The sequence below is a fragment of the Lepidochelys olivacea genome (assembly GCF_965140295.1).
Source record: "Lepidochelys olivacea isolate rLepOli2 genome assembly, chromosome: 2".
NCBI classification, from domain to species: Eukaryota; Metazoa; Chordata; order Testudines; family Cheloniidae; genus Lepidochelys; species Lepidochelys olivacea.
In genome coordinates, this window is record NC_140412.1 from 17,179,534 (window position 1) to 17,204,836 (window position 25,303).

The following is a 25,303-nucleotide window of genomic DNA, read 5'->3' on the forward strand; positions in this document are numbered from 1 at the left end:
GCTGAGAGTGCAATCCACACCATCCTCCAGATCATTTATGAAGATATTGAACAAAACCGGCCCCAGGACCGACCCCTGGGGCACTCCACTTGACACCGGCTGCCAACTAGACATGGAGCCATTGATCACTACCCGTTGAGCCCGACAATCTAGCCAGCTTTCTACCCACCTTATAGTGCATTCATCCAGCCCATACTTCCTTAACTTGCTGACAAGAATACTGTGGGAGACCGTGTCAAAAGCTTTGCTAAAGTCAAGAAACAATACATCCACTGCTTTCCCTTCAGCCACAGAACCAGTAATCTCACCATAAAAGGCGATTAGATTAGTCAGGCATGACCTTCCCTTGGTGAATCCATGCTGGCTGTTCCTGATCACTTTCCTCTCATGCAAGTGCTTCAGAATTGATTCTTTGAGGACCTGCTCCATGATTTTTCCAGGGACTGAGGTGAGGCTGACTGGCCTGTAGTTCCCAGGATCCTCCTCCTTCCCTTTTTTAAAGATTGGCACTACATTAGCCTTTTTCCAGTCATCCAGGACTTCCCCCGTTCGCCACGAGTTTTCAAAGATAATGGCCAATGGCTCTGCAATCACAGCCGCCAATTCCTTCAGCACTCTCGGATGCAACTCGTCCGGCCCCATGGACTTGTGCACGTCCAGCTTTTCTAAATAGTCCCTAACCACCTCTATCTCCACAGAGGGCTGGCCATCTCTTCCCCATTTTGTGATGCCCAGCGCAGCAGTCTGGGAGCTGACCTTGTTAGTGAAAACAGAGGCAAAAAAAGCATTGAGTACATTAGCTTTTTCCACATCCTCTGTCACTAGGTTGCCTCCCTCATTCAGTAAGGGGCCCACACTTTCCTTGGCTTTCTTCTTGTTGCCAACATACCTGAAGAAACCCTTCTTGTTACTCTTGACATCTCTTGCTAGCTGCAGCTCCAGGTGCGATTTGGCCCTCCTGATATCATTCCTACATGCCCGAGCAATATTTTTATACTCTTCCCTGGTCATATGTCCAACCTTCCACTTCTTGTATATGTTTAAGATCCGCTAGGATTTCACCATTAAGCCAAGCTGGTCGCCTGCCATATTTACTATTCTTTCGACTCATTGGGATGGTTTGTCCCTGTAACCTCAACAGGGATTCCTTGAAATACAGCCAGCTCTCCTGGACTCCTTTCCCCTTCAAGTTAGTCCCGCAGGGGATCCTGGCCATCCGTTCCCTGAGGGAGTCGAAGTCTGCTTTCCTGAAGTCCAGAGTCCGTATCCTGCTGCTTACCTTTCTTCCCTGTGTCAGGATCCTGAACTCAACCAACTCATGGTCACTGCCTCCCAGATTCCCATCCACTTTTGCTTCCCCCACTAATTCTACCCGGTTTGTGAGCAGCAGGTCAAGAAAAGCGCCCTCCCCAGTTGGCTCCTCTAGCACTTGCGCCAGGAAATTGTCCCCTACGCTTTCCAAAAACTTCCTGGATTGTCTATGCACCGCTGTATTGCTCTCCCAGCAGATATCAGGAAAATTAAAGTCACCCATGAGAATTGGGGCATGCGATCTCGTAGCTTCCGTGAGCTGCCGGAAGAAAGCCTCATCTACCTCATCCCCCTGGTCCGGTGGTCTATAGCAGACTCCTACCACTACATCACTCTTGTTGCACACACTTCTAAACTTAATCCAGAGACACTCAGGTTTTTCTACAGTTTCGTACCGGAGCTCTGAGCAGTCATACTGCTCCCTTACATACAGTGCTACTCCCCCACCTTTTCTGCCCTGCCTGTCCTTCCTGAACAGTTTATAACCATCCATGACAGTACTCCAGTCATGTGAGTTATCCCACCAAGTCTCTGTTATTCCAATCACGTCATAGTTCTTTGACATTACCAGGACCTCCAGTTCTCCCTGCTTGTTTCCAAGGCTTTGTGCATTTGTATATAAGCACTTGAGATAACCTGTTGATCGCCCCTCATTCCCAGTATGAGGCAGGAGCCCTCCCCTCACAGACATTCCTGCCTGTGCTTCCTCCCGGTATCCCGCTTTCCCACTTACCTCAGGGCTTTGGTCTCCTTCCCCCAGTGAACCTAGTTTAAAGCCCTCCTCACTAGGTTAGCCAGCCTGCTGGCAAAGATGCTCTTCCCTCTCTTCGTAAGATGGAGCCCGTCTCTGCCCAGCACTCCTCCTTCATGGAACACCATCCCATGGTCAAAGAATCCAAAGCCTTCTCTCCGACACCACCTGTGTAGCCATTCGTTGACTTCCACGATTCGACGGTCCCTACCCAGGCCTTTTCCTTCCACAGGGAGGATGGACGAGAACACCATTTGCGCCTCCAACTCCTTTATCCTTCTTCCCAGAGCCACGTAGTCCGCAGTGATCCGCTCAAGGTCATTCCTGGCAGTATCATTGGTGCCCACGTGGAGAAGCAGGAAGGGGTAGCGATCCGAGGACTTGATGAGTCTTGGCAGTCTCTCCGTCACATCGCGAATCTTAGCCCCTGGCAAGCAGCAGACTTCTCGGTTTTCCCGGTCAGGGCGGCAGATAGATGACTCAGTCCCCCGGAGGAGAGAGTCCCCGACCACCACCACCCGCCTTCTCCTCTTGGGAGTGGTGGTCATGGAACCCCCAACCTCAGGACATCGCATCTCATGCCTTCCAACCAGCGGAGTCTCCTTCTGCTTTCTCGCCCCAGACATATCATCTGGTCCACTCTCCGCAATGGTACCTGTGGAGAGAACATAGGTGGCATAGCATAGGTGGAAGCATCCATCTGTGTTCCTGCCAGGGGGTGTCATTTGAAATCTATCCTCCTGTAACACGTAAGTGTAGGAAGGAGAGCACTGTGTCCTAGAATAGACAAGGGAACCCTGCACATACTCCAAAGGGTGTGGCGGGGCTAGCTGTTCAGCTTGCAAAGTAGACACAGGCAAGTATGTTACTCTAGGTGATAGAGAGGTTGGTGATCAAGAGACTCCTGTCACTGACAAACCCCCAGCACTCATTAACAGAGGAAACTTCGGCTTTGAAGATACTATCAGGTCCTATGGGTACCTAAATTCTTGCGATATCCATAGTATCAAAGAGTTGAGGGAGAACCTGTGGAAGATGGCTTCAGTATTGGTGCACTTGGTACTGAGTGCTTGGCATGTGAGTAAGTTGGTTCGATTCAACCTGTAGCATAAGTAGCTAAGCAGTCTTTGGTACCACTGATTTTCATATTATCGGTACCAAGTGCTGCTCAGGGACTGGCTCAGAACTCTTAACAGTCTCTCTGTTGGTGTGGGTACAGGTACCCAAACTCATTACCGAGTCTGTCCAAATAATGGACTCTGCTCCACCCTTGCAGTGCCGGCATCACTTGGAACTTGTATGGAACTCCTCTTGGGACCTGAGGTCTCCGTCCCTTCTTGTGCGTCGGTGAATGAGATTTCTTATAGATTTACTCCTTACCTCCTCCTAGCTAGAGGCAGATGTGGATGAAGACTTCAGTACCATAGATGTACTTTGTGCCGTGGTACTGCCTACATCTCTAGCGGTCTCCAGCAACCAAGACCTTGATGTGGATGGGCTGCTAGCAGTACTGGGAGGTCTATGTAGAGAGGAGTCCTCCACCACGGGATCAGAAGCTGGTCCTAAAGCAGGCTCCATCATTAGGCGTTTAACTTGATCTCCCTCTTTTTCTGGGATCTACCATTGAAGGAAGTGCAGATCTTGCACTTACTGAGGATATGAGTAAAAAGAAAAGGAGTATTTGTGGCACCTTAGAGACTAACCAATTTATTTGAGCATAAGCTTTCATGAGCTACAGCTCACTTCATCGGATGCAGCTCACGAAAGCTTATGCTCAAATAAATTGGTTAGTCTCTAAGGTGCCACAAGTACTCCTTTTCTTTTTGCGAATACAGACTAACACGGCTGTTACTCTGAAACCTGAGGATATGAGTATCACCCAAACAGTAGAGGAACTGGGAATGCCCATCACTGACCTGCATAGCCTCATGGCAGGCGAGACACCTCTTGAAGACCAGCATTCCAGAATAAAATAATGAAAAAACTTCTATAAGGGGAAGCTCTTAAATTATCTCTATGTGTATATATATTTGTTAAAGGAAAAAAAAATACAAAAGGAACAACTATTCCAACAACTGCAAACGCTACAAGGTAACTATATGCTAACTAATTTTTGAAGTATTAGAGAAAACAGGTACACAGAGGATCCATCTCAGGCTGAAGCCAGTTGAGAAGGAAATGAGGACAGTTTTCCTGTGCTGCTCCATATTACGTCAACAAGGGACACAAGGATGTGTGGGGCGCACGTTTGGGCCGAATAGGCACCGCTACCAAAAATCTCAGATCAAAGGTGCAAGCACACTACTTGAAGAATAGTTCATAACTGTGTCTTAAAAGCAACCAATGTCAAGAGAAATGTTTCATTCTCCCTTAAGATGCTAGTGTGTATTTATTCATTCTCTATGCAGCTGGGCTGGAAAGACTGGTCTTTCCTACATAAAGCTTTGATGCCATCTGCTAGAACAATATGGTTCATACTCCTACACTTTAAGATGCCTTTCTCTTCTGCCTCTGCATGTATAAAGTCACAATAGCAAAAAACAAACAATTATTATTTGTAGCATTTAAGGCCAAGAGTCAACAACTGATAAATATTGTTTTCCATTTTTATGTCATGTGTATAAAAGCCACTTATCTGCCACTTGGAAAAGCATTAGCCATTTTTTCTGCTGAGTGTCTTTAGTATACTACCTTTCAAATAAGCAGTTAGCCTCAGATATTACTTTCCTTTGCTCACTAAGTGATAAAATTTACCCCAGGGTTCATCTGAAATGATCTCCTTTGAATGAATGCAGAAAGTACTAACTTAGTTAACCATATGTCTGCTTCTTAGCACAGGGAAAGGTTAAGAGGGAACCAGAAAGGTGCCTTTCAGAGGTGCCTCTGACTACTTCCTCCTGAGAAATCCTCTCTTTTAGCACAGACATCCCAAAGCCAGTGGAGGCTGGCTAGGCTTCTCTCATTAGGAGCAGCAACACGAGGGTCCTGGGAACAACTGGCTTTTGTTCAGGCCACTTTTTCAAGGGTAAAAGCCACATGGAGACAGCTGTGTGCCCCAAAGGCCTGGACAATCTGTATTCCAGAGACACTTTCAGAGAAGCATGTAGAGAAATGGGCAGGTAGGCAATGACTGATCTGAAGTGGGGAGCCATTGGTACCAGCCTAGCTTGAAACTGCTGCTGCTTTGAAGGGGAGCCAGGTGCTGCCAACCAGAAATGGAAGAAAAAGTGAGGCAGGAGAGAACACAAAGGGCCTGTAGGTTCAGGAAAGCAAAGCAGGAAGGCATGAGAGAGAGAAAGCATGAAATGACTGCTTTGTGTAGATGTAGAAAGTCTACCAGGGATAACAACAGACAGGGTCTTAAAAGGGCCAGATTCAACCACCAAAAGAAAGATTTGTTTAAGAATGCCTCCACAAATGGAATTAGCTTGACGCAATTCCACAGGATTACCAAATGGACATTTGCCTGTAATACATGCTCCACAGAACAGTATTTATCAGCAATTGTATGGCTCCAATACTATTATGAAAAAAAACAAAAGAAAACTTGATACACATACTGGTACATACAAAAATGCACTGGAAAAGTAACTGTTGCATATTCTCAAGAGCTACAGTGATTTAGCCAAAGAGCCATTGAAAGTCAACAGCAGCTGGGTGCTCAACTGCCATTTGTGCCTTAGTTCCATATCTTGCTTCCACTTCTCCTCCCCTAAAAGAAAAATCCCAGAAACTGCTTTAAGGACTACCTAAAAATTAATAAAAATCTCAACTTTAAACAGTTTTGTTAAGTTTGGCAAAAATGGTATTTGCTGATTTTTATGTCAGACACTGCATGAAACAAGTGATTTTTAATTTTAAAAAGCTTAAAGGTATCTGGATAAGCAATTTGTGAACCAATTTTCAGTCTGGTGGGATCTGGAACAATTGAAATATTGATTGTTGAAAAAAATGTTTACCAAGGCAAAGATTAGCAGTTAACCATATACATGCTACCAGTTATACACATTTATCAAGAGTATCTAGTGACAATGAGAGCTACTCTAACAGGGAAGGAAAAGCTATCTACTCTTGGAAGAGAGTCTAAACCTTTCTTTAAAAAAATCAGAATTAGTGATAATTACTGCATAATACCTGTCAATGTCTTCTATCTTCTGCATATTAAACAGCAGTGAGGGAACTATCTTGTCCATATGCTGAGGTTCCCATATGGTTGCTCTGAGCTCATCATTCACTGTTTTACGTACTACTCCCTGAATGCCTCTGATTCCAGCAATCCGGATCCTAGGAGAGAAAAGAAATTTCAAAAGATGGAAACGTAGCATAAGACTTAATGATTTATCTAGTTATTAGGCAGTGTGGTTATGCAGTTTGGATTTCATTTAAGCTCTAAAATGGAATTAAATTGGAAATATGGTTAAAACTGTATGGACATACCTATTTCCTTTAAATGGACACAAGGCTCCTACTTGTGGCACCTTAGAGACTAACCAATTTATTTGAGCATAAGCTTTCGTGAGCTACAGCTCACTTCATCGGATGCATACTGTGGAAAGTGTAGACTTTGGTTAGTCTCTAAGGTGCCACAAGTACTCCTTTTCTTTTTGTGAATGAACGGCCGTTACTCTAAAAAGCTCCTACTGACATTGATGGAAGCAATGCATGCACACATGAGGACAATATATGGCCTTTAAAAGTTATACTGAAATGGATCTTCAGGCACACTTGCAAATATATAAAATTGTTCAACTGTACAGACTGCCTCTTAAAGCACCAAGTGCATGGCTTACAAAAAAGAAGGAGCTAATCTTTCAAGATTTTTGCAGGTTGAGATCTACAAGAATGATTAGAAATGACAGAAGTAAGCCAGAAAAGGGAAGACAGCCTAAACTGCTAGAATAGTTGCATGTATCTTGATCAATGAATAAAAGTTAAACATGAAATACAAAAGGGCACTTCAATCTGTATTTATAAACCAAATACACCAAAAATGCTGACTGCAAAAAAATACAAACTGATATGTTCTGACCTCTACTGAGAACTTAGTCCTATTAATTACAGCCATTTATACAGTATCCATAAGAGTGATGTAAAAACAATAACCATGTAACCGATTAAAATTCTATCGGTTACACAGTTAAACATTTAACCGGGGAACTATTTATGCGGGGGGTGCTGCAGCGCCCCCACGTTTCAGGCGGGGCTCTGCTGCCAGCCCCGCACTCAGGGATTCTGGCACAAAATGCCTGGCACAGGCGGCTGCCAGCTGGGACCCCGGGTGGAATTTAATCATTAACAGAAAACGATAAGCATCAGGCTTATTGGTTAACCGGTTACATTTTTACATTCCTAATCCATAAGTATAAATACAGGTGTAGTTCAGAAGAAACTATGTAAAAAAACAACCTTATACAGAAAAGGTTCGTATCTGTGGTGTTGAATTGATAAATATTAAATATGGTTGAGGTGGCAATGGCTTTTCTTTTTTTTTACACATATATTTCGAGACAAGACACACCTAGTTATAAGAGGTCAGAAGATTTAGCATAATAGGACTTTTTAAAATAAAGATTTTATCACTCCTTTAAAGCAATTTTAAATCTTAATTTCAGCACAAAGGAATACTGTCACTGGCCTTGATTCTTACTTCTCTAAGCTGTCAGTCACATTACAGTTGCTAAACTAAACTAAAATATTCCAAGCTTTACTTCATAAATGTCACATTATTCACTAGGAACACAGTTACAGGAAAATAAGGGGGCTACGATTCTGAATAATCTATTGTAGGTCTAATTAGGATTCGGTACCAGAAACTAAACCTGTTTCTAGGAGTTATAGGTTAACATAAGAGGTAGAGGCCGCATGTGCAAGTGATTGGGATGCATTTCAAATAACTAGAGAAATGCACGTTTATTACTTTAGAAGTATAGCGCAGTCTTGTAATTCCAATTTTAAGAAGTCTAGGAATTACAGTTAAAGTGCACTGCATTTTAATATTCCATCATAGCAAGAGTTTCAGTCACATAGTGTCATCTATAACATTAACATTTTTGAAGGGAGATGTTTATTATTCTTTACAGGAAAGTAGCATGACTTAAATAAAGAATGCTCCTTTAATTCTCAGTTATACATCTTTGGTGTTCAATCAAGTTTTGCTCATGTAGTGGTTGTACCAATAATCACCCCTATCAAAGGGTACTTTTAAATTTTACATAGTGAAGACTTGTTCATCTAGAGTGACTTCACTGTCCATCCCAATGGTAAATTTCGTGTTAACTCCTATGATTATCTCTCTCTTTTTTTTTTTTTTTTTTTTTTTTATGAAGGAGACGATGAGAACCAAGCTTAAGATTTCTGTACAGACAGGTTTTTTCAATCTTACCCTAAGCCCTGGTCTACACTAGAACTTTAGGTCAAATTTAGCAGCATTAAATCGATGTAAACCTGCACCCGTCCACACGATGAAGCCCTTTATTTCGACTTAAAGGGCTCTTAAAATCGATTTCCTTACTCCACCCCGACAAGTGGATTAGCGCTTAAATCGGCCTTGCCGGCTTGAATTTGGGGTACTGTGGACACAATTCGATGGTATTGGCCTCCGGGAGCTATCCCAGAGTGCTCCATTGTGACCGCTCTGGACAGCACTCTCAACTCAGATGCACTGGCCAGGTAGACAGGAAAAGAACCGTGAACTTTTGAATCTCATTTCCTGTTTGGCCAGCGTGGCAAGCTGCAGGTGACCATGCAGAGCTCATCAGCAGAGGTGACCATGATGGAGTCCCAGAATCGCAAAAGAGCTCCAGCATGGACCGAACGGGAGGCACGGGATCTGATCGCTGTATGGGGAGAGGAATCCGTGCTATCAGAACTCCGTTCCAGTTTTCGAAATGCCAAAACCTTTGTCAAAATCTCCCAGGGCATGAAGGACAGAGGCCATAACAGGGACCCGAAGCAGTGCCGCGTGAAACTGAAGGAGCTGAGGCAAGCCTACCAGAAAACCAGAGAGGCGAACGGCCGCTCCAGGTCAGAGCCCCAAACATGCCGCTTCTATGATGAGCTGCATGCCATTTTAGGGGGTTCAGCCACCACTACCCCAGCCGTGTTGTTTGACTCCTTCAATGGAGATGGAGGCAATACGGAAGTAGGTTTTGGGGACGAAGAAGAAGAAAATGATGATGAGGTTGTAGATAGCTCAAAGCAAGCAAGCGGAGAAACCGGTTTTCCCGACAGCCAGGAACTGTTTCTCACCCTGGACCTGGAGCCAGTACCCCCCGAACCCACCCAAGGCTGCCTCCTGGACCCAGCAGGTGAAGAAGGGACCTCCAGTGAGAGTGTACCTTTTAAAATACTATACATGGTTTAAAAGTAAGCATGTGAAAGGATTACTTTGCCCTGGCATTCGCCATGTACTCCCAAAGCCTTTGCAAAAGGTTTCTGGGGAGGGCAGCCTAATTGCGTCCTTCATGGTAGGACACTTTACCACTCCAGGCCAGTAACACGTACTCGGGAAACATTGTACAACAAAGCATTGCAGTGTATGTTTGCTGGCGTTCAAACAACATCTGTTCTTTATCTCTCTGTGTTATCCTCAGGAGAGAGATATAATTCATGGTCACCTGGTTGAAATAGAGTGCTTTTCTTCAGGGGATACTCAGAGGAGCCCATTCCTGCTGGGCTGTTTGCCTGTGGCTAAACAGAAATGTTCCCCGCTATTAGCCACAGGGAGGGGGGGCGGGTTGAGGGGGTAGCCACGCAGTGGGGGGAGGCAAAATGCGACCTTGTAACGAAAGCACATGTGCTATGTATGTAATGTTAGCAGCAAGGTTTACCCTGAAAGAGTGTAGCCACTGTTTTATAAAATGTGTCTTTTTAAATACCACTGTCCCTTTTTTTTTCTCCACCAGCTGCATGCGTTTCAATGATCACAGGATCTTCTCCTTCCCAGAGGCTAGTGAAGCTTAGAAAGAAAAAAAAACACACTCGAGATGAAATGTTCTCCGAGCTCATGCTGTCCTCCCACACTGACAGAGCACAGACGAATGCGTGGAGGCAAATAATGTCAGAGTGCAGAAAAGCACAAAATGACCGGGAGGAGAGGTGGCGGGATGAAGAGAGGGCTGAAGCTCAAATGTGGTGGCAGCGTGATGAGAGGAGGCAGGATTCAATGCTGAGGCTGCTGGAGGACCAAACCAGTATGCTCCAGTGTATGGTTGAGCTGTAGCAAAGGCAGCTGGAGCACAGACTGCCACTACAGGCCCTGTGTAACCAACCGCCCTCCTCCCCAAGTTCCATAGCCTCCACACCCAGACGCCCAAGAACGCGGTGGGGGGGCCACCGGCCAACCAGCCACTCCGCCACAGAGGATTGCCCAAAAAAAAAAGGAGGCTAGCATTCAATAAATTTTAAAGTGCTGTGTAGCATTTTCCTTCCCTCCTCCACCATCCCTCCTGAGCTACTTTGGTAGTTATCCCCCTATTTGTGTGATGAATGAATAAAGAATGCATGAATGTGAAGCAACAATGACTTTATTGCCTCTGCAAGCGGTGATTGAAGGGAGGAGGGGAGGGTGGTTAGCTTACAGGGAAGTAGAGTGAACCAAGGGGCGGGGGGTTTCATCAAGGAGAAACAAACAGAACTTTCACACCGTAGCCTGGCCAGTCATGAAACTGGTTTTCAAAGCTTCTCTGATGCGTACCGCGCCCTCCTGTGCTCTTCTAACCGCCCTGGTGTCTGGCTGCGCGTAACCAGCAGCCAGGCGATTTGCCTCAACCTCCCACCCCGCCATAAACGTCTCCCCCTTACTCTCACAGATATTGTGGAGCACACAGCAAGCAGTAATAACAGTGGGAATATTGGTTTCGCTGAGGTCTAAGCGAGTCAGTAAACTGCGCCAGCGCGCCTTTAAACGTCCAAATGCACATTCTACCACCATTCTGCACTTGCTCAGCCTGTAGTTGAACAGCTCCTGACTACTGGCCAGGCTGCCTGTGTACGGCTTCATGAGCCATGGCATTAATGGGTAGGCTGGGTCCCCAAGGATACATATAGGCATTTCAACATCCCCAACAGTTATTTTCTGGTCTGGAAATAAAGTCCCTTCCTGCAGCTTTTGAAACAGACCAGAGTTCCTGAAGATGCGAGCGTCATGCACCTTTCCCGGCCATCCCACGTTGATGTTGGTGAAACGTCCCTTGTGATCCACCAGAGCTTGCAGCACTATTGAAAAGTACCCCTTGTGGTTTATGTACTCGGCGGCTTGGTGCTCCGGCGCCAAGATAGGGATATGGGATCCGTCTATGGCCCCACCACAGTTAGGGAATCCCATTGCAGCAAAGCCATCCACTATGACCTGCACATTTCCCATGGTCACTACCCTTGATATCAGCAGATCTTTGATTGCGTTGGCTACTTGCATCACAGCAGCCCCAACAGTAGATTTGCCCACTCCAAATTGATTCCCAACTGACCGGTAGCTGTCTGGTGTTGCAAACTTCCACAGGGCTATCGCCACTCGCTTCTCAACTGTGAGGGCTGCTCTCATCTTAGTATTCATGCGCCTCAGGGCAGGGAAAAGCAAGTCACAAAGTTCCATGAAAGTGCCCTTACGCATGCGAAAGTTTCGCAGCCACTGGGAATCGTCCCAGACCTGCAACACTATGTGGTCCCACCAGTCTGTGCTTGTTTCCTGAGCCCACAATCGGCGTTCCACAGCATGAACCTGCCCCATTAGCACCATGATGCATGCATTGGCAGGGCCCATGCTTTCAGAGAAATCTGTGTCCATGTCCTGATCACTCACGTGACCGCGCTGATGTCGCCCCCTCGCCCGGTATCACTTTGCCAGGTTCTGGTGCTGCATATACTGCTGTATAATGCATGTGGTGTTTAATGTGCTCCTAATTGCCAAAGTGAGCTGAGCGGCCTCCATGCTTGCCTTGGTATGGCGTCCGCACAGAAAAAAGGTGCGGAACGATCGTCTGCCGTTGCTCTGACGGAGGGAGGGGCGACTGATGACACGGCTTACAGGGTTGGCTTCAGCTAAAATCAGCAAAGGGGGTGGCTTTACATCAAGGAGTATTTCAGGCAGGACTTCACGGAGGGTTCCAATAAGAAATGGTGCACCTAAGTTATTGTTCTTATTGGAACAAGGAGGTTAGCCTGGCCTCTGATTGATACATGGCTAGATTTACCTCGCTGCACCTTCTCTGTGAGTGACTGCAGTGTGACCTAGAGGAATGAGTCCCCTAGACAGGGAAGGAGGCAAATGAGTACAAAACAAATCTGGTCTATTTCTTGTTTTGATCCACTCCATCTATCTTTTACATCTTTGGCTGGCAGCAGACAGTGCAGAAGGACTGCATGCCATCCACATCTCATGGCTGCTCAGCAGAAGATGGTGCAGTAGAACTGCTAGCCACCCTCATCTCTTGCCTGCCCGGCAGAAGATGATGCAATAGGACTGCTAGCAATCCGTATCGCCTGCCTGCTCACCATAAGACAGTTCAATAGGACTGACTGCAGGACTAAAGAGAATGACCTGGTCAAGTCACTCCAAATTTAGTCCCTGCGCCCATGTCTGCCCAGGCGCTCCCAGCCGACGTGGCCAGGAGCACCTCGGACATGACGAGGACGGCTACCAGTCGTACTGTACCGTCTGCTGCCAGAAGGCAATGGGTTGCTGCTACTGTGTAGCAATGCCGTACCGCATCTGCCAGCACCCAGAAGACATACGGTGAAGGTTACGTGAGCGGGCTCCATGCTTGCCGTGGTATGGCGTCTGCACAGGTAACTCAGGAAAAAAGGCACGAAACGATTGTCTGCCCTTGCTTTCACGGAGGGAGGGAGGGAACGGGGGCCTGACGATATGTACCCAGAACCACCCCCGACAATGTTTTAGCCCCATCAGACATTGGGATCTCAACCCAGAATTCCAATGGGCAGCGGAGACTGCGGGAACTGTGGGATAGCTATCCACAGTGCAACGCTCCGGAAGTCGACTCTAGCCTCGGTACTGTGGAAGCACTCCGCCGCGTTAATGCACTTAGAGCATTTTCTGTGGGGACACACACACTCTAATACATAAAACCGATTTCTAAAAAACAACTTCTATAAATTCGACCTTATTCCGTAGTGTAGACATACCCTAGGAATCAATTTGGAGATTGAGAATCTGAGTTATACTGTTTAATGTCCTGAAAAAATTGCTAGCTCATTTGCCAACATGAGTAGGAAACTTGTCCTGGAAAGTGGAGTTCTGCAGAATTTAAGCTTTCATTTAAAAAAAAAAAAAAATCCCAGCCTTTTGAGAAGTCACTTTCACAATGATATTGTAAACTGAATTGGATCGATTCAGAGTTACTTCAGGCTGACAGGAAACTTACACATGAAAAATGGAAATTCTTTAAGATCAAAATCCTGCCCCTGAAGGCTGGGAGGAAGGTATACTTCCCCTCTGATCACGGTGGGAGAAGAACTACTTATTCCAGCACTATGTGGGAGGAAAAAGGCCAGTGGATCTATACAGCAGCACCATAGGCCCAGCCCTCATATCCTTACTGTCACTGTTATGCAGGAAAGCCCCATGAAGCTAAGGCTTTTGTTGTGCTGAAGGAATGTTGTGTTCCATCTTCTGGCATAGTTCCTGCATAGGAGAATGTCGCAGCTTCCACTAGAAGAGATCTCGTACAACACGCCAAAAAGGGGGCTAGATTTACATCTGAATATTGTAAGCATATCAAATGTATGCTAACCTTGAAATCCTTCTGCATCTTAGTTTTGTCTCAGAAAGACTAGATATTTGGAACTACTTCATGATTTGTCAAAGTCTGCAGTCTTATGATAACTGTATTAGGATACACACTAGTTTAAAGCTAGGACCTATCCCCGTTCCTGTTGGTGTGAAGAACAAGATTGGAAATTACCAGAGAGTCGTGTTCCAAACCCATCTCTATGATCAGCATGCTTTATGACCTTGTCCAAGTTGATAAGGAAACTAAGACCAAATGCTAATCTTTACAACTCATATGGCACTTTTTACTTAGAACTCAAAGTGCTTTAAGTGTTAACTATTTTTAATGACCATGAACCACTGAAGCTTCTGGGACCCATGTTCTCCCATGAAGATGCACTGTGAGTATGCTTTCCTTAATAAAAATATATAGCTTTCAGATGAATATTTCAGTTATTTCTTACATTATAAACTCCTCTAAGCAAAGAAAGTGTCTTCTGTACTCCTCGCAGAGTAGGCCTCCACCCAGTGCTGACTAATATAAATATTTAACAACAATTTGGATTTTTACTGTTGAAGGAAAGCTGAACAATGTAATGCATGAAAGTAAGGAAAAATCAATATCGTTATAGGTTGGGATGAACCTTGCTGGTGGGTGTAACACCCACCTTGCATTCAGAATAAATGTGGAGGCCATTACACTCCCTTATGGAACCTGGCAGCTGAAACAACAGTGACCTCTCACCCCAAAACAGAGGCACACCAACACCCAAAACAAAGGAACACGTAGCTGGCTATTATTTTACGAAGGCCACGTATCTGTGAAAGAAACAGAAATACCAGAGAACCTGAGAGAAAGCACAACGAAGCCCCGGACAGCAGCACTGGTAGCACATCATCCTCTTAACAGAAACAACGCACAGGGCCCAAAATTTGGCTAACCTCTAGTGTGAAAAAGGGATAACAATATAGTCAAGTTATAAATCACATTCTATAAAAAAAGGTGTCACAAATTCTAATGGGTTTGAGTATTTTCAATAATGCGTATACATAGTTTACACAACAAATGAGAACATTTCACTAGAGGGAGCTAAAGACCAAAAAATGTAGTGTTTATGTAATACTAAAAAACAAGTCCATAGTACAATATACTTACATTTTATGAATTAAAGTGTTTTTACACTATTGACATGCTGGCCCCTAAATTACACTAATTTATATACAAAATGCCATCCTTAACCACAGCTTATACTCCCACTACACAAAGTGGACTAACAGTGATCCTGCCAAACAAAGCAGAAAGTGTTATGTTAAGCTGGCAAATCCATTCCTATATCTATTTAAGTTTTAACACAAAAAATTCATCACCATGATGTTTATACTTTAGAGAAACTGGCTAAAGGTAACTGTTTGGAAGTTCACTACTGAAAATTCAGCTAAGCTTAGACAGTTTATTTTGTACCATAATATCTTTTTGCACTATTGTAGTAGTAAAGGGTTTTGATTACTTATATAAACTAAATATTTCCTTTGTAAGTGAAGACTTGTTAGAAGGCTACTACTCAGGACTGAAAGGGAACCTGGTGCCCTAGGAAAACCACAATATTAGCCTTTCCCCTCCTCCATTACTCAAACAGCTTCATCTCCCTCTTGGAAATGCAGTGGCAGAGGTCTACCCAATTCCCTTCCAGAGAAGCAGAGGCAGAAGCATAGCGCCCTCTTCTTCCCCAACTTGGAGTAGCAGCAGGGATCCCCTTAGAAGCAGCAGGTGTATCAACATGGGTCCCCCTGGCCTCTCTCAGGAGGCAAGAGAGGCCTCAGGTACTTATCTCACCAGCAGAGATTAAACTGCTTAGGTGGGTGGGCCAGGCCCTGCCACACTCTTCTCTGCCATTCTGGTAGGGTGGTGCGACTCGACACCAGTGACTCTTGGAGTTAACCCCCCATTAAGATGCATGGAACAATTCACAATTGTTGTTTGGCAATGAGGCACTTCATTCTATTTGACTAATGTACACATTAAAACCCACTTTGGAGTCTGATTCAAAGAAAACTAAAGGATGTGGCCTATTAAAACATCAGGACTTTCATAATCAAAAACAAATGTTTGATAAATATATTAAAGATAACTTGAATTTTAAAAATACTGAAAACATGCAGAGCAGAGCTTATTACCACTTCTGTTTAAACATATTTTGTTCTAGATAGTGGCCTCAGAACTAGCTTTTTATGATTGAACAAACCTAGGAAGATACTTTGCATGTGAAACTACTTTGCACTGCAAGTCAGGTAACCCAACTACTCCAGTTTTACTTAAATTCCATCTCCTAAAACCAGTCTCAAGGTGGTTCCAAAAGGCTCACACTTCACATACATTACAGAAAAGCTCATTGCAAGATGAATGGTTACAAACAGAAAAAAATCTATTCATTTGAAAGAAGGAAGTGCCATGATCATCTGATCTTAACAGGTAAAATAAGAACTAAATAATGGCAGTAAGATATAGTTATCAAAGAATATGCTAGTCAATCTGTGCATTTTCCAAGTCACAGTATCCCCAGCTCACGATAGCATTGCTGACCCATGATGATCACCTTAAAGATGTCAGAGTGCTGCAGGGGTACACAAGTATTGACACTCCAGTCCAGTTTGAAAAGGGTTGACCCTAGGCTTCTAGCAAGATTCTCCCCTTTTCATTCCCTAAATTCACTCCTCCTGTCTAACAGCACTCAAAACCACATTTAGTATGCATCCACAATGTGATTTATTAGTAGGATGCCACTGAAATCCCCAAAATACAGGACATCCAGCTCAGCTGCATGAACTTCTAGAAAGGTGTGGATGCACCTCTGCCAGCATGACCTTGCATGCATGATCCATGTGTCGCCACACCACAGAGAGGATGCCATTTTGCAAAGCACCCTGCCCCTACCAGAGTGAACTTGCAGGCATTATGCCACATGGAAATGCCATTTTGCAGACCATGCTGCCTCACCCCCACCAGCGTAACCCCACGTGCACAGTGCCTACGAAGCCACGTTGGTTGGAGAGGAGCAATGCATTCTGCAAAATGGTGTCCTCCGTGCATCTGCAATGACATCGGACAAAACCACATTCAGTTTTATATCAGTACTAGACAGGACATCAAACTTTACCAAACAAACAAACCAAATAAACGGACTGGTTGGCTTAAAACCGGACAAATGGCCTGCCTACTTATTACCATAGGTGTGGATAATATAAATCAACTACCCCACTATTCCTTAATTATTCCCACCCCAGCCTTTATGTAACTCTCACCAATAGGAAAGATGGGGACCACAGGAACTATATGCCTATGACACTGACCCAGGCCAGATGCTTAGGTAAACAAGCCTCTATACAATATTTAATGAGGTCCTAAAGTGTGCTGGGGGCTTCACAGAAGACAAGACAGAAAGGGTCATGGAATCAGAAAAAGAAACAAAAGGGTCATTCATCATGGGTGATGTCACTGAAGAATAGAGGGGGGAGAGGGCCATAAAGCACCCATATACCACCGTCTTCTAGCAAACCCTCCCCCAGCGATTCACAATTCCCAAATCCTTCCCTCTTTCCCTTAATCCAACAATCAGCAGTCTCTCAGTTGTTCCTGCAAAGGGACCTCTTAAAAGACCCATTCTAAGTAGTGCAGGAGTCTGGATGGAGCTAACACCAAGTCATGTGGAACAGCAGTTTCTGCTTTCAGCCAGGAAAGAGAATGTTATTTTATTCTAATTGTACAAATATTAAAAAAAATAAAAAAAATTTTACTTTGCCCCATTTCATCTCCCAAGTCTCATTTTCTTGTTATCCACTACAGTAATAAGTGTACTCAGAGAAAGACTGTGGATGCAGCAATGTTGGACCATTTCCTCCAGGAACAAAGGAGGACATTACAGCTAAAGCATAGGATACAGTCAGGAGATTTGGGGTCCATTCCTGGCTCTGCCACAGAATTCCTGTATGACCATGGGTGACTCACTTAATCTCTGCCTCAGTAGCTTTGTATGAAAACAGAAGTAATATTTACCTCTTACAGAGATGTTAAGAGGTTAAATTAAAATGTCTTTAGATTCTTGTATGCAAGGTACTACAGTATGTAAAATACAAAGCGTTTTTACCATTCACTAGATTATCACTTTCAGATGGCCAAGCCTCATGAACTATATAACCCTAGTAAGACTAGTATAATATTACATATAGGATTCATAACACATACAGAGCAATGTTTATTTGGGATTTTTTTTCTTCATTGGGAATTATATTTCTATAAGCTTATTTCACAGATGGAATTGATTTCCCTTCTTGGGAATTTTATTTCAAGTATGGGACAGAGAAAGACAACATTCTGTGACACTATTCATTTGCCTTTGAGACAAAGGCAGCAGCATGCAGTGTCTGTCACATTCAGCGGCTGGGTAAACAGTGTAAGGCAATCTTTTTGCATAAGTGTTTCAGGCCCAGGTATATTTCAGTTGTATTCCTTGGAGATTTCCTGAACTGACCTTAACTTAAAATGAGGAAACTGTGGAAAAGTCTGATTCATCTCCCTCTCCCTACAATATTGATGCTCCTTTGTACTGGATATGTACTTCCATCAGATGTGTCCTTTAGCTCAACTTTGTCCAAGTTGTTGCAGTCACTTGGCTCCTACATAAGTGGCTGAAATCAATGAGACAGTTGTGTGGAGGGGAGAAGCTGAAGCATTGACAATCTTCGGCACAAGAAGCACTAATAACGGTGTCAGTGACAATGCTTTGTATGACAAAGGAGCCAAGAGGTACAGGAGTTCATCTGGAAGTGGTTGATTGCACCAAGAGATTTAACAGTCTCCAACAGAGCAGTAGGTAGAGCCATCCCTTGGTAGAATGAATCAGGGCAACCACCCCAGGCCCTTCACTTTGGGGGGGAAAGGGGGGGCCTGCATGTCGATAAAAAATGGGACTGTCCCGATATTTAGCCCTTTGCCCCGCATCCCAACTGATGTATGATCTGGACACCATTTATTCAGATATTCAGATAAGGAGGCGAGTGGGGAGGTGAGGTGGGAGACAGGTGAGCAAGCGGGGCGAGGACGGGAATGGGGAGGCAAATGGCAGTTGGGTGGGGGGGTAAGGAGGCAGGCAGGCGGCAAGGAGGAGAGTGGTGGTCGGGCAGGGTACCAGCCAGACTGCAGGGAGGCGAGCGATGGGCAGGCAGGTGAGAAGGTGAACAGGTGGACAGCAAGGAGAATGGCGAGCAGGCGGGGGGAAGCGCACACTGGATAGATAGCGAGGAGACTAGCGAGGAGACGAGCAGTTGGCAGGGGGGTGAGGAGGCAAGCAGGTGGATGGCGAGGAGGAGAGCAGCAGGTGGATTTGTCTCGGGCCCCACCGCCAACCAAGGACAGCCCTGGCAGTAGATAAGTGCTGAAGGAAGTGTAATCAACAACATACTAGTTCTTGAAGAAGTTAGGAGTCCAAGGGTATGCTTATACTTCAATCAGGAGGTCTAACTGCAGCTTGTGTAGGCATTCCTGACCGAGTTTTAATCTAGCTAGCTCTAGTACCAATAGCTAGGTAGCATGGGCTTTGGCGTGGGTTATTCAAGCCTGCCTGGGACCCTGGGTTCTTACTCAGGTGGCTAGCTCCCTCGGATGCAGCTTCACTAGCTTGTGTATGCTTATATGTGCTGTAACCACACTTCCGATTGCAGTGTAGACATCTCCTTAGAGTCTTACACAATAGCACGCTGTGTACATCTGTAAATACACTCTGTTTAAAAAGCATAATGAGAATGGATGAATAACGGACATAGCAAACAGCACTTTTTTCCTGTTTACCATTTACAAGCCCAATCATACACACACTTGCACATGAGTAACCCTGCTCATGTGAGTAGCGCCACTGACTTCTCATGTGACTCATATGGTTGTAGGCTTGGCCCTGTGTCCCTTAATATATATGATGCAATCTTGCAGCCCTTGTTCAGGTAAAACTTAACTACACTGAGAGTTTTAACTGAGTAAGACTTGTAGTATGAGGCCTATTTTCCTGAAATATTGTACAGGTTCTAATGTTATTTCCTTGAATGATCACCGAATGTTACAACAATTGTATACTTCTCTTCTGCTTTAGTTTTTAACAGAGTACATAGCAATACAATATAAACGGGCACTTACTCAGTTCGTGTTTCTGGATCACTGTGACAGGAATGACACATGGCACTAAATCGAGAAACAAAAAAGTCATAGCGTCTGTGATATGAAGGGGTGTCTTCCTCAATGTTGGCAAATTTGACAAACTAGGGGACCAAAAAAAAAAAAAAAAAAAAAAAAAGCATGGTTAGAAAACTCTTTGTAACAAAAGTTTCCAAAAAGAGAACTAGATGGCTTTTTAGTTTCTAACTCCAGAACTTTCAAAAGTGGCTGTTCAATTTTTAAATATTTGACTTGGTAAACATTAAACAGAAAAAAGAATCCTCATGTTGCAATGCAGTGTAGAATATTGTTGCACAATAAGAGCAAAATTAATAATTTATCCTAATTTATTTGGTTACTCTAGTAAAACAAAAAGGAAACACGCAAGGTGGGGAGAAAGTAAATAGGCCTTGCCCTAAGGTTCCCCAGAAAAATATCAGCCCTGCTCAGAAAACTGGTTTGCAATTGGACTATAGATCCTAACTGATTTTTTCTTCATTTGGATTAATGTGCTTAGCTAATGGATTTTTTTTTTTAAGTGTTCTGATGTAATTTTACACTATTTTATAAAATCTGTGAAGACCAAGACAGCTGGTCTTGCAATCTAATGGTAGGTCAAAAAGCTATACAAAAGTGATCAGTTTTGTTCACAAGCCTGTTCTCCAGGCCAGCAGAGGCCAAAGGCATTGTGTAGGCCATGAGATCAGAGCCTCGAGGTGGGGGGGGGGGGGGGGAGTAGAGACCTCATGTTGCCACAGGTGATTCACTTTGGTTTACATGGAGCAACACTGGCAGGCTGTAAAAGGAACTGCGTTAACCCTCAACAGCTAGAAGAAGGACAGTCACAAATATTTCCTTTGAAAGAGTGAATATCCATGGGAGATCCTAGAGGACTCTTCCTCTCCAACCGTGTGAAGTCAGTATTGCCAACCTTGAGCATTTAAACACATGTCCAGCCCAAAAAAACATGATACAAAAGAGTCATGAGTTTTAAGCCAAAGTAATAAATGTTGGGTTCTTTTTATCTGCAGTCTGGTTAAGTTTGAGGCTTTAGGATGCACCAGCTTCACATTTCTAACCTTTTCTCTGTAACGATGAAGGTTAGAAAAAAATTAAAATGAAAGCTGAGATTGTCATACCATCTCTTGAATCCAGCTAGTAGGGGTTTAAATATATCAAATGTCATAAGATTCACCACACAAAAAAAATCACGAGAGTTGGCAACACTGTTTTATCCTAATAAAAAAAGGTTAAACTGCAGTACATTTTATTTTCAAAAGCTGTTCCATTAGCAGCTGCATTATTTCAAAGTGATCTAAATGCAATTGCATGAAATAGAGCATACCTTGTGGCGCGTGAACATGTAAAATTGAAACAAAGTGTTGTATCATAACATTTTTTGGGGAAAAAAGGCATCTACCCATCAAACAACCTCACAAAGCTGCTTGCCAGGTTGAACAGTCTATCTAAACTGTGTACCAAATAATGACATCTCCTATTGCTCAGTAGCATTTGAAACAGAAATTAACAAGCAGCATTCAATTCACAAAAATTCACAGACTTAAGCAGAATTTCCCTAATGCCTCATGGTTTGCACAAAATGCTTTGAACATTATAAAAGTAAAAAACATTCATAAATGATACAGGATAATGCTGAATGTTACCTAATGTTATTTGCAACTTTCAAACACTAAACTATCAAATCCATTAGTAGCCTCACTGAGTAGGGTTGACAGTGTTTTTATCCTATACAATGCTATACAATTACTGGCTATAAAAATCAACATTTGCTACAACAAAGAAGAGTTCTTGACTCAAAAGAACATGTGAGTGATGTGACCCAGATGATATTTGTATGGCTTTTGCACTAGAGAGAGATGCTGAAGAAGCCTCAGGAGATAACAGACCCCCACAAATTTAGTTGCTTACATAAAAATATTGGTTTAAAAAAGGAATGGAACAGGTCAGACCGGAGAAAAAGCTCTTGATGCCACATCTAAGAATTCAAACTGTACATCTGACAAGAAATTAGTATCTTTTTAGCATCTAGATGGACTTTTGGTCTGACCCAGTGTGACCATTTTCTTATGTTCTTATCTCAAAGTCCCCAAATGAGCCAAACTTGAAGACAGAGTTGACACTTCTTTACAGATCACCAAGCACAGTCTAGAGCAGTATTTCTCAATGACCAGTCTGTGGACTGGTGCCAATACCTGAGATCTCCCTGATACAGTTTAGGAAGGCAGCAAGTCAGTACCTGGTATCAAAAAGGATGAGAAACACTGATCTAGCGCATCCCTTCCATCATGGTCCCTGAACTTTAGAACTGGCCTGTATCAACAGGTCATCCAGATATGACTGGAAAAGCCATGTGGAATCTGCAGCAGTCACTACCATGATATTTTATATTTTTAAAATTCAGGGGCATTGTACAAACTTAAAGGTGAGAGCTCTGTATTTGAGGGAGATATAATGAAACCATTACCATTCATTATCTTCCTCTGCCCTGCATCTTTTCTCCTGTTTCCTCTGCAACATCAGTTCCGTACCCAACAACGTCGCTGCCATTTTACCTACTGAGAGCTGTAGTTCCAGTTTAAATTTAGCAGATTTCTAACAACTATATTCTAAGTATCACTGAAATAGCTGACTCTAAATTCTGAGATACTGTACAAAACTGTTCTTCCTGGAAGCAGAATACACTGGGTTGTCACATGGTAAGAAAGTGAATAACAATCAAACCAATGTTCTAAAGTCTATTGCCACTCATTTGTCTGAAGGAGAACAGCCCACAGACACTCATTGTAGAACATAAGTAATAGAGAAAAGGTTTCTCTTGATACACTATTTTATAAAAATTTTTTTAAAGCTTTCCTCTTTCTAAGGGCTTCAGAAATAGGCTTCAAATACCTGCTGTCCTACTGTTCATTTCATAGCATTGCTAATTATGTGGCAGTGTAATTAATTAGGTTCTTGTCTTCAAAATGGGTTTTTTAGACAAATCAATCTTCTACAGTTTAATGAACCATGAAGTTCAGGAAAGAGGAAAAAAGGAAGACATCATCATTTTAACATGTTCACAAATGTTCAAACATCTTCAGAGCCTATTCAAGTGATTTGACCAGATCCATTCTTATGTAGAAGTTTAATAGAACTGAAGCAAAAGGTACCTACAATTCATGGCAGTTTAAATTTTACTAAAAGATACTAAAAGCTAGAGTTAAAAGTTTCACAACTTTAAAGTATCAACAATAACACTCTCCTATAAATGTAAGAAATATAAAAGGCTTTTGGTTTTGTGGTGCATGATACACCTTCTATGGAGGACAGAAGAGGGGGTTATATCGTTCGGATGACTTCTCTCTCTCAGGCCTTGTCTACACTGCAAACTTAAGTCTATGGAAGCTGCCTTAAATAGACATAATAAATAGATGTAATAATCGATACTACCAGGTCCCTTCCACTGACGTAAGTTGCCTGTAAAAGCAATTTCATTACTCCATCTCTTAATTTGATATTGATGGGTCAACAGAGAGGTAGCGCAGACACACCTTTGTGTAGTTTGACTCAAATGGCCCCCAGGAGGTGTCCCACAATGCTCTGCTGTGACTGCTCTGAACATCATTTACAACTTCACTGCTCAGCTGCTAGGCATTGATTCTGCCCAAGACATCCCATTTATACCATGAACTGCATGCGATTCACAGTGGTGACCCCACTACACCCCCACAAACACAGTGTGGACATCTCCCAGGAGTATGAGTCCTGGGCCACCACAGGCAACAACAAGGACAACATTTTGGAGGAGGAGGAGCGAGCCCAGAGGATTTCACTCTCTGAGAAACTGGACATGGAGAGCATCCCAGAGGAGCCACACAGGAAAAGATGCTGTGGATTATGAAGGTCCAATCAGAGATGTTGAGATATCTGGTTGAGCTTCAAGAAAAGCAGATTGAGGCTAGACTCCATCTGGAGGCCTTGCAGAACTGCCTGGAAGCATCACCCTGTTCACAATACCCCTACCCCAAATGTTCCAGGAGGCAGGGGGGAATTCAGCATCCGTTCCACTCAACACCAGGGGAGGACGCACAGAACTAAAGGAGCCCATTCCTTGGGCTTTGCTTTCGAAAAACAATCTGACTTGCTTGGTTTCTCCCCTACCAATTTTATCAGTCAGACTTAGTTTCCCGTTCTGTTTCTTTGTGTGTATACAATAAAAGTAAACACGTTCAGAAAGAAAGGTTCTTCGTTTATTTTAATCATGGGAGTTTGGGCTGGGTACAGGAAAATCGATGCAATGGAGGGGATGGTAAGGGAAGGCAGAATGCAGATAACCGGCAAATATTACTGTGGCTCATTACTGAAATGGGCTTTCAAAGCCTCCCAGAGATGAAGAGGTCCTTGCTGGGCTCTTGTTGCCCTGGTATCTGGCTGTTCAAAATTAGCTGCCAAACTATCTGTCTCCATGCCCCACGCCTGGGGAAACTAAGCAGAATCTACTTTACAGTGAAAACAGAGGAAGACTGGATGGACCCCGTAAAGGGAAAAAGACCAAATAAAATTAGTTGTATTCATGAGTAAGGCATTCACCTCCAACTTTTACTATGAAAATCATTTTATACTTTTAATAGGATAAATATCCATAGATAAGGATTATTTTGACAGTTAAGCTGCTTATAGATACATTCATATGGGTCATACAGGAACTAACTACATGCAATCTCAGGCTTTCATTATGTTTTTTCCTTTGATTGTCATGCCAGATGTTCAGCTGGTATTCAGTCTCTCACCACCTCCAATCTTCTATGAACTTGATTCAGATTTGGGTTAGCAAACTGTTTACTCACTGAATTGGTTCCAAGAACTTGCAGCTTTGGTTCCCCTGACTCTAGCAGCTTGGCCACCATCTGAAGGAAACTTTCCACAAATGGTTTAATGCTTTGAGAATGGCAAGCCATTAAAAGTTGGTCCAGTGCCTCCATGGCAATTAAAACATACCTGAAAGCAAATGGAGAAGAGATCCATACAGATGCACATTGTGTCATATTTACCTTGGCCCAAACTTTTACATGCTTTTATTTAAGCCCATATTACAAAAACTAAAAAAAAAAAAAAAAAGAAATTTATATGTCAGATAGGTGTAAGGCACATCACCTTAATATTCTCCACTTATTTCAGAAGTATATTTTTCAAAACAAATCAAAGCAGGTAAAGATTCCTTGGTATTCCTGTAGAAATATTTTTTAATCTTATTTTTTCCTACTTTTTATTTTATATTAAAGGCACCACTCTTCCAGTCAGGAGAGGGCTTTCA

General features: G+C 43.4%; 1 protein-coding gene across 4 annotated transcripts in view; it reads right to left on the minus strand.

The window, feature by feature from the left end:
- Positions 1-25,303, minus strand: part of EFR3A (EFR3 homolog A) — a 184,487-nt gene that overhangs the window by 85,022 nt on the left and 74,162 nt on the right. For all 4 annotated transcript variants that reach the window (XM_084621037.1, XM_084621036.1, XM_084621035.1 and 1 more), the window contains 3 exons: positions 24,837-24,987; positions 19,972-20,093; positions 6,197-6,346 (listed from right to left, as the gene is read on the minus strand). In XM_084621037.1, coding sequence (XP_084477163.1) covers positions 6,197-6,346; positions 19,972-20,093; positions 24,837-24,987 — 423 coding nt within the window. The remainder of the gene's footprint in view (positions 1-6,196; positions 6,347-19,971; positions 20,094-24,836; positions 24,988-25,303) is intronic.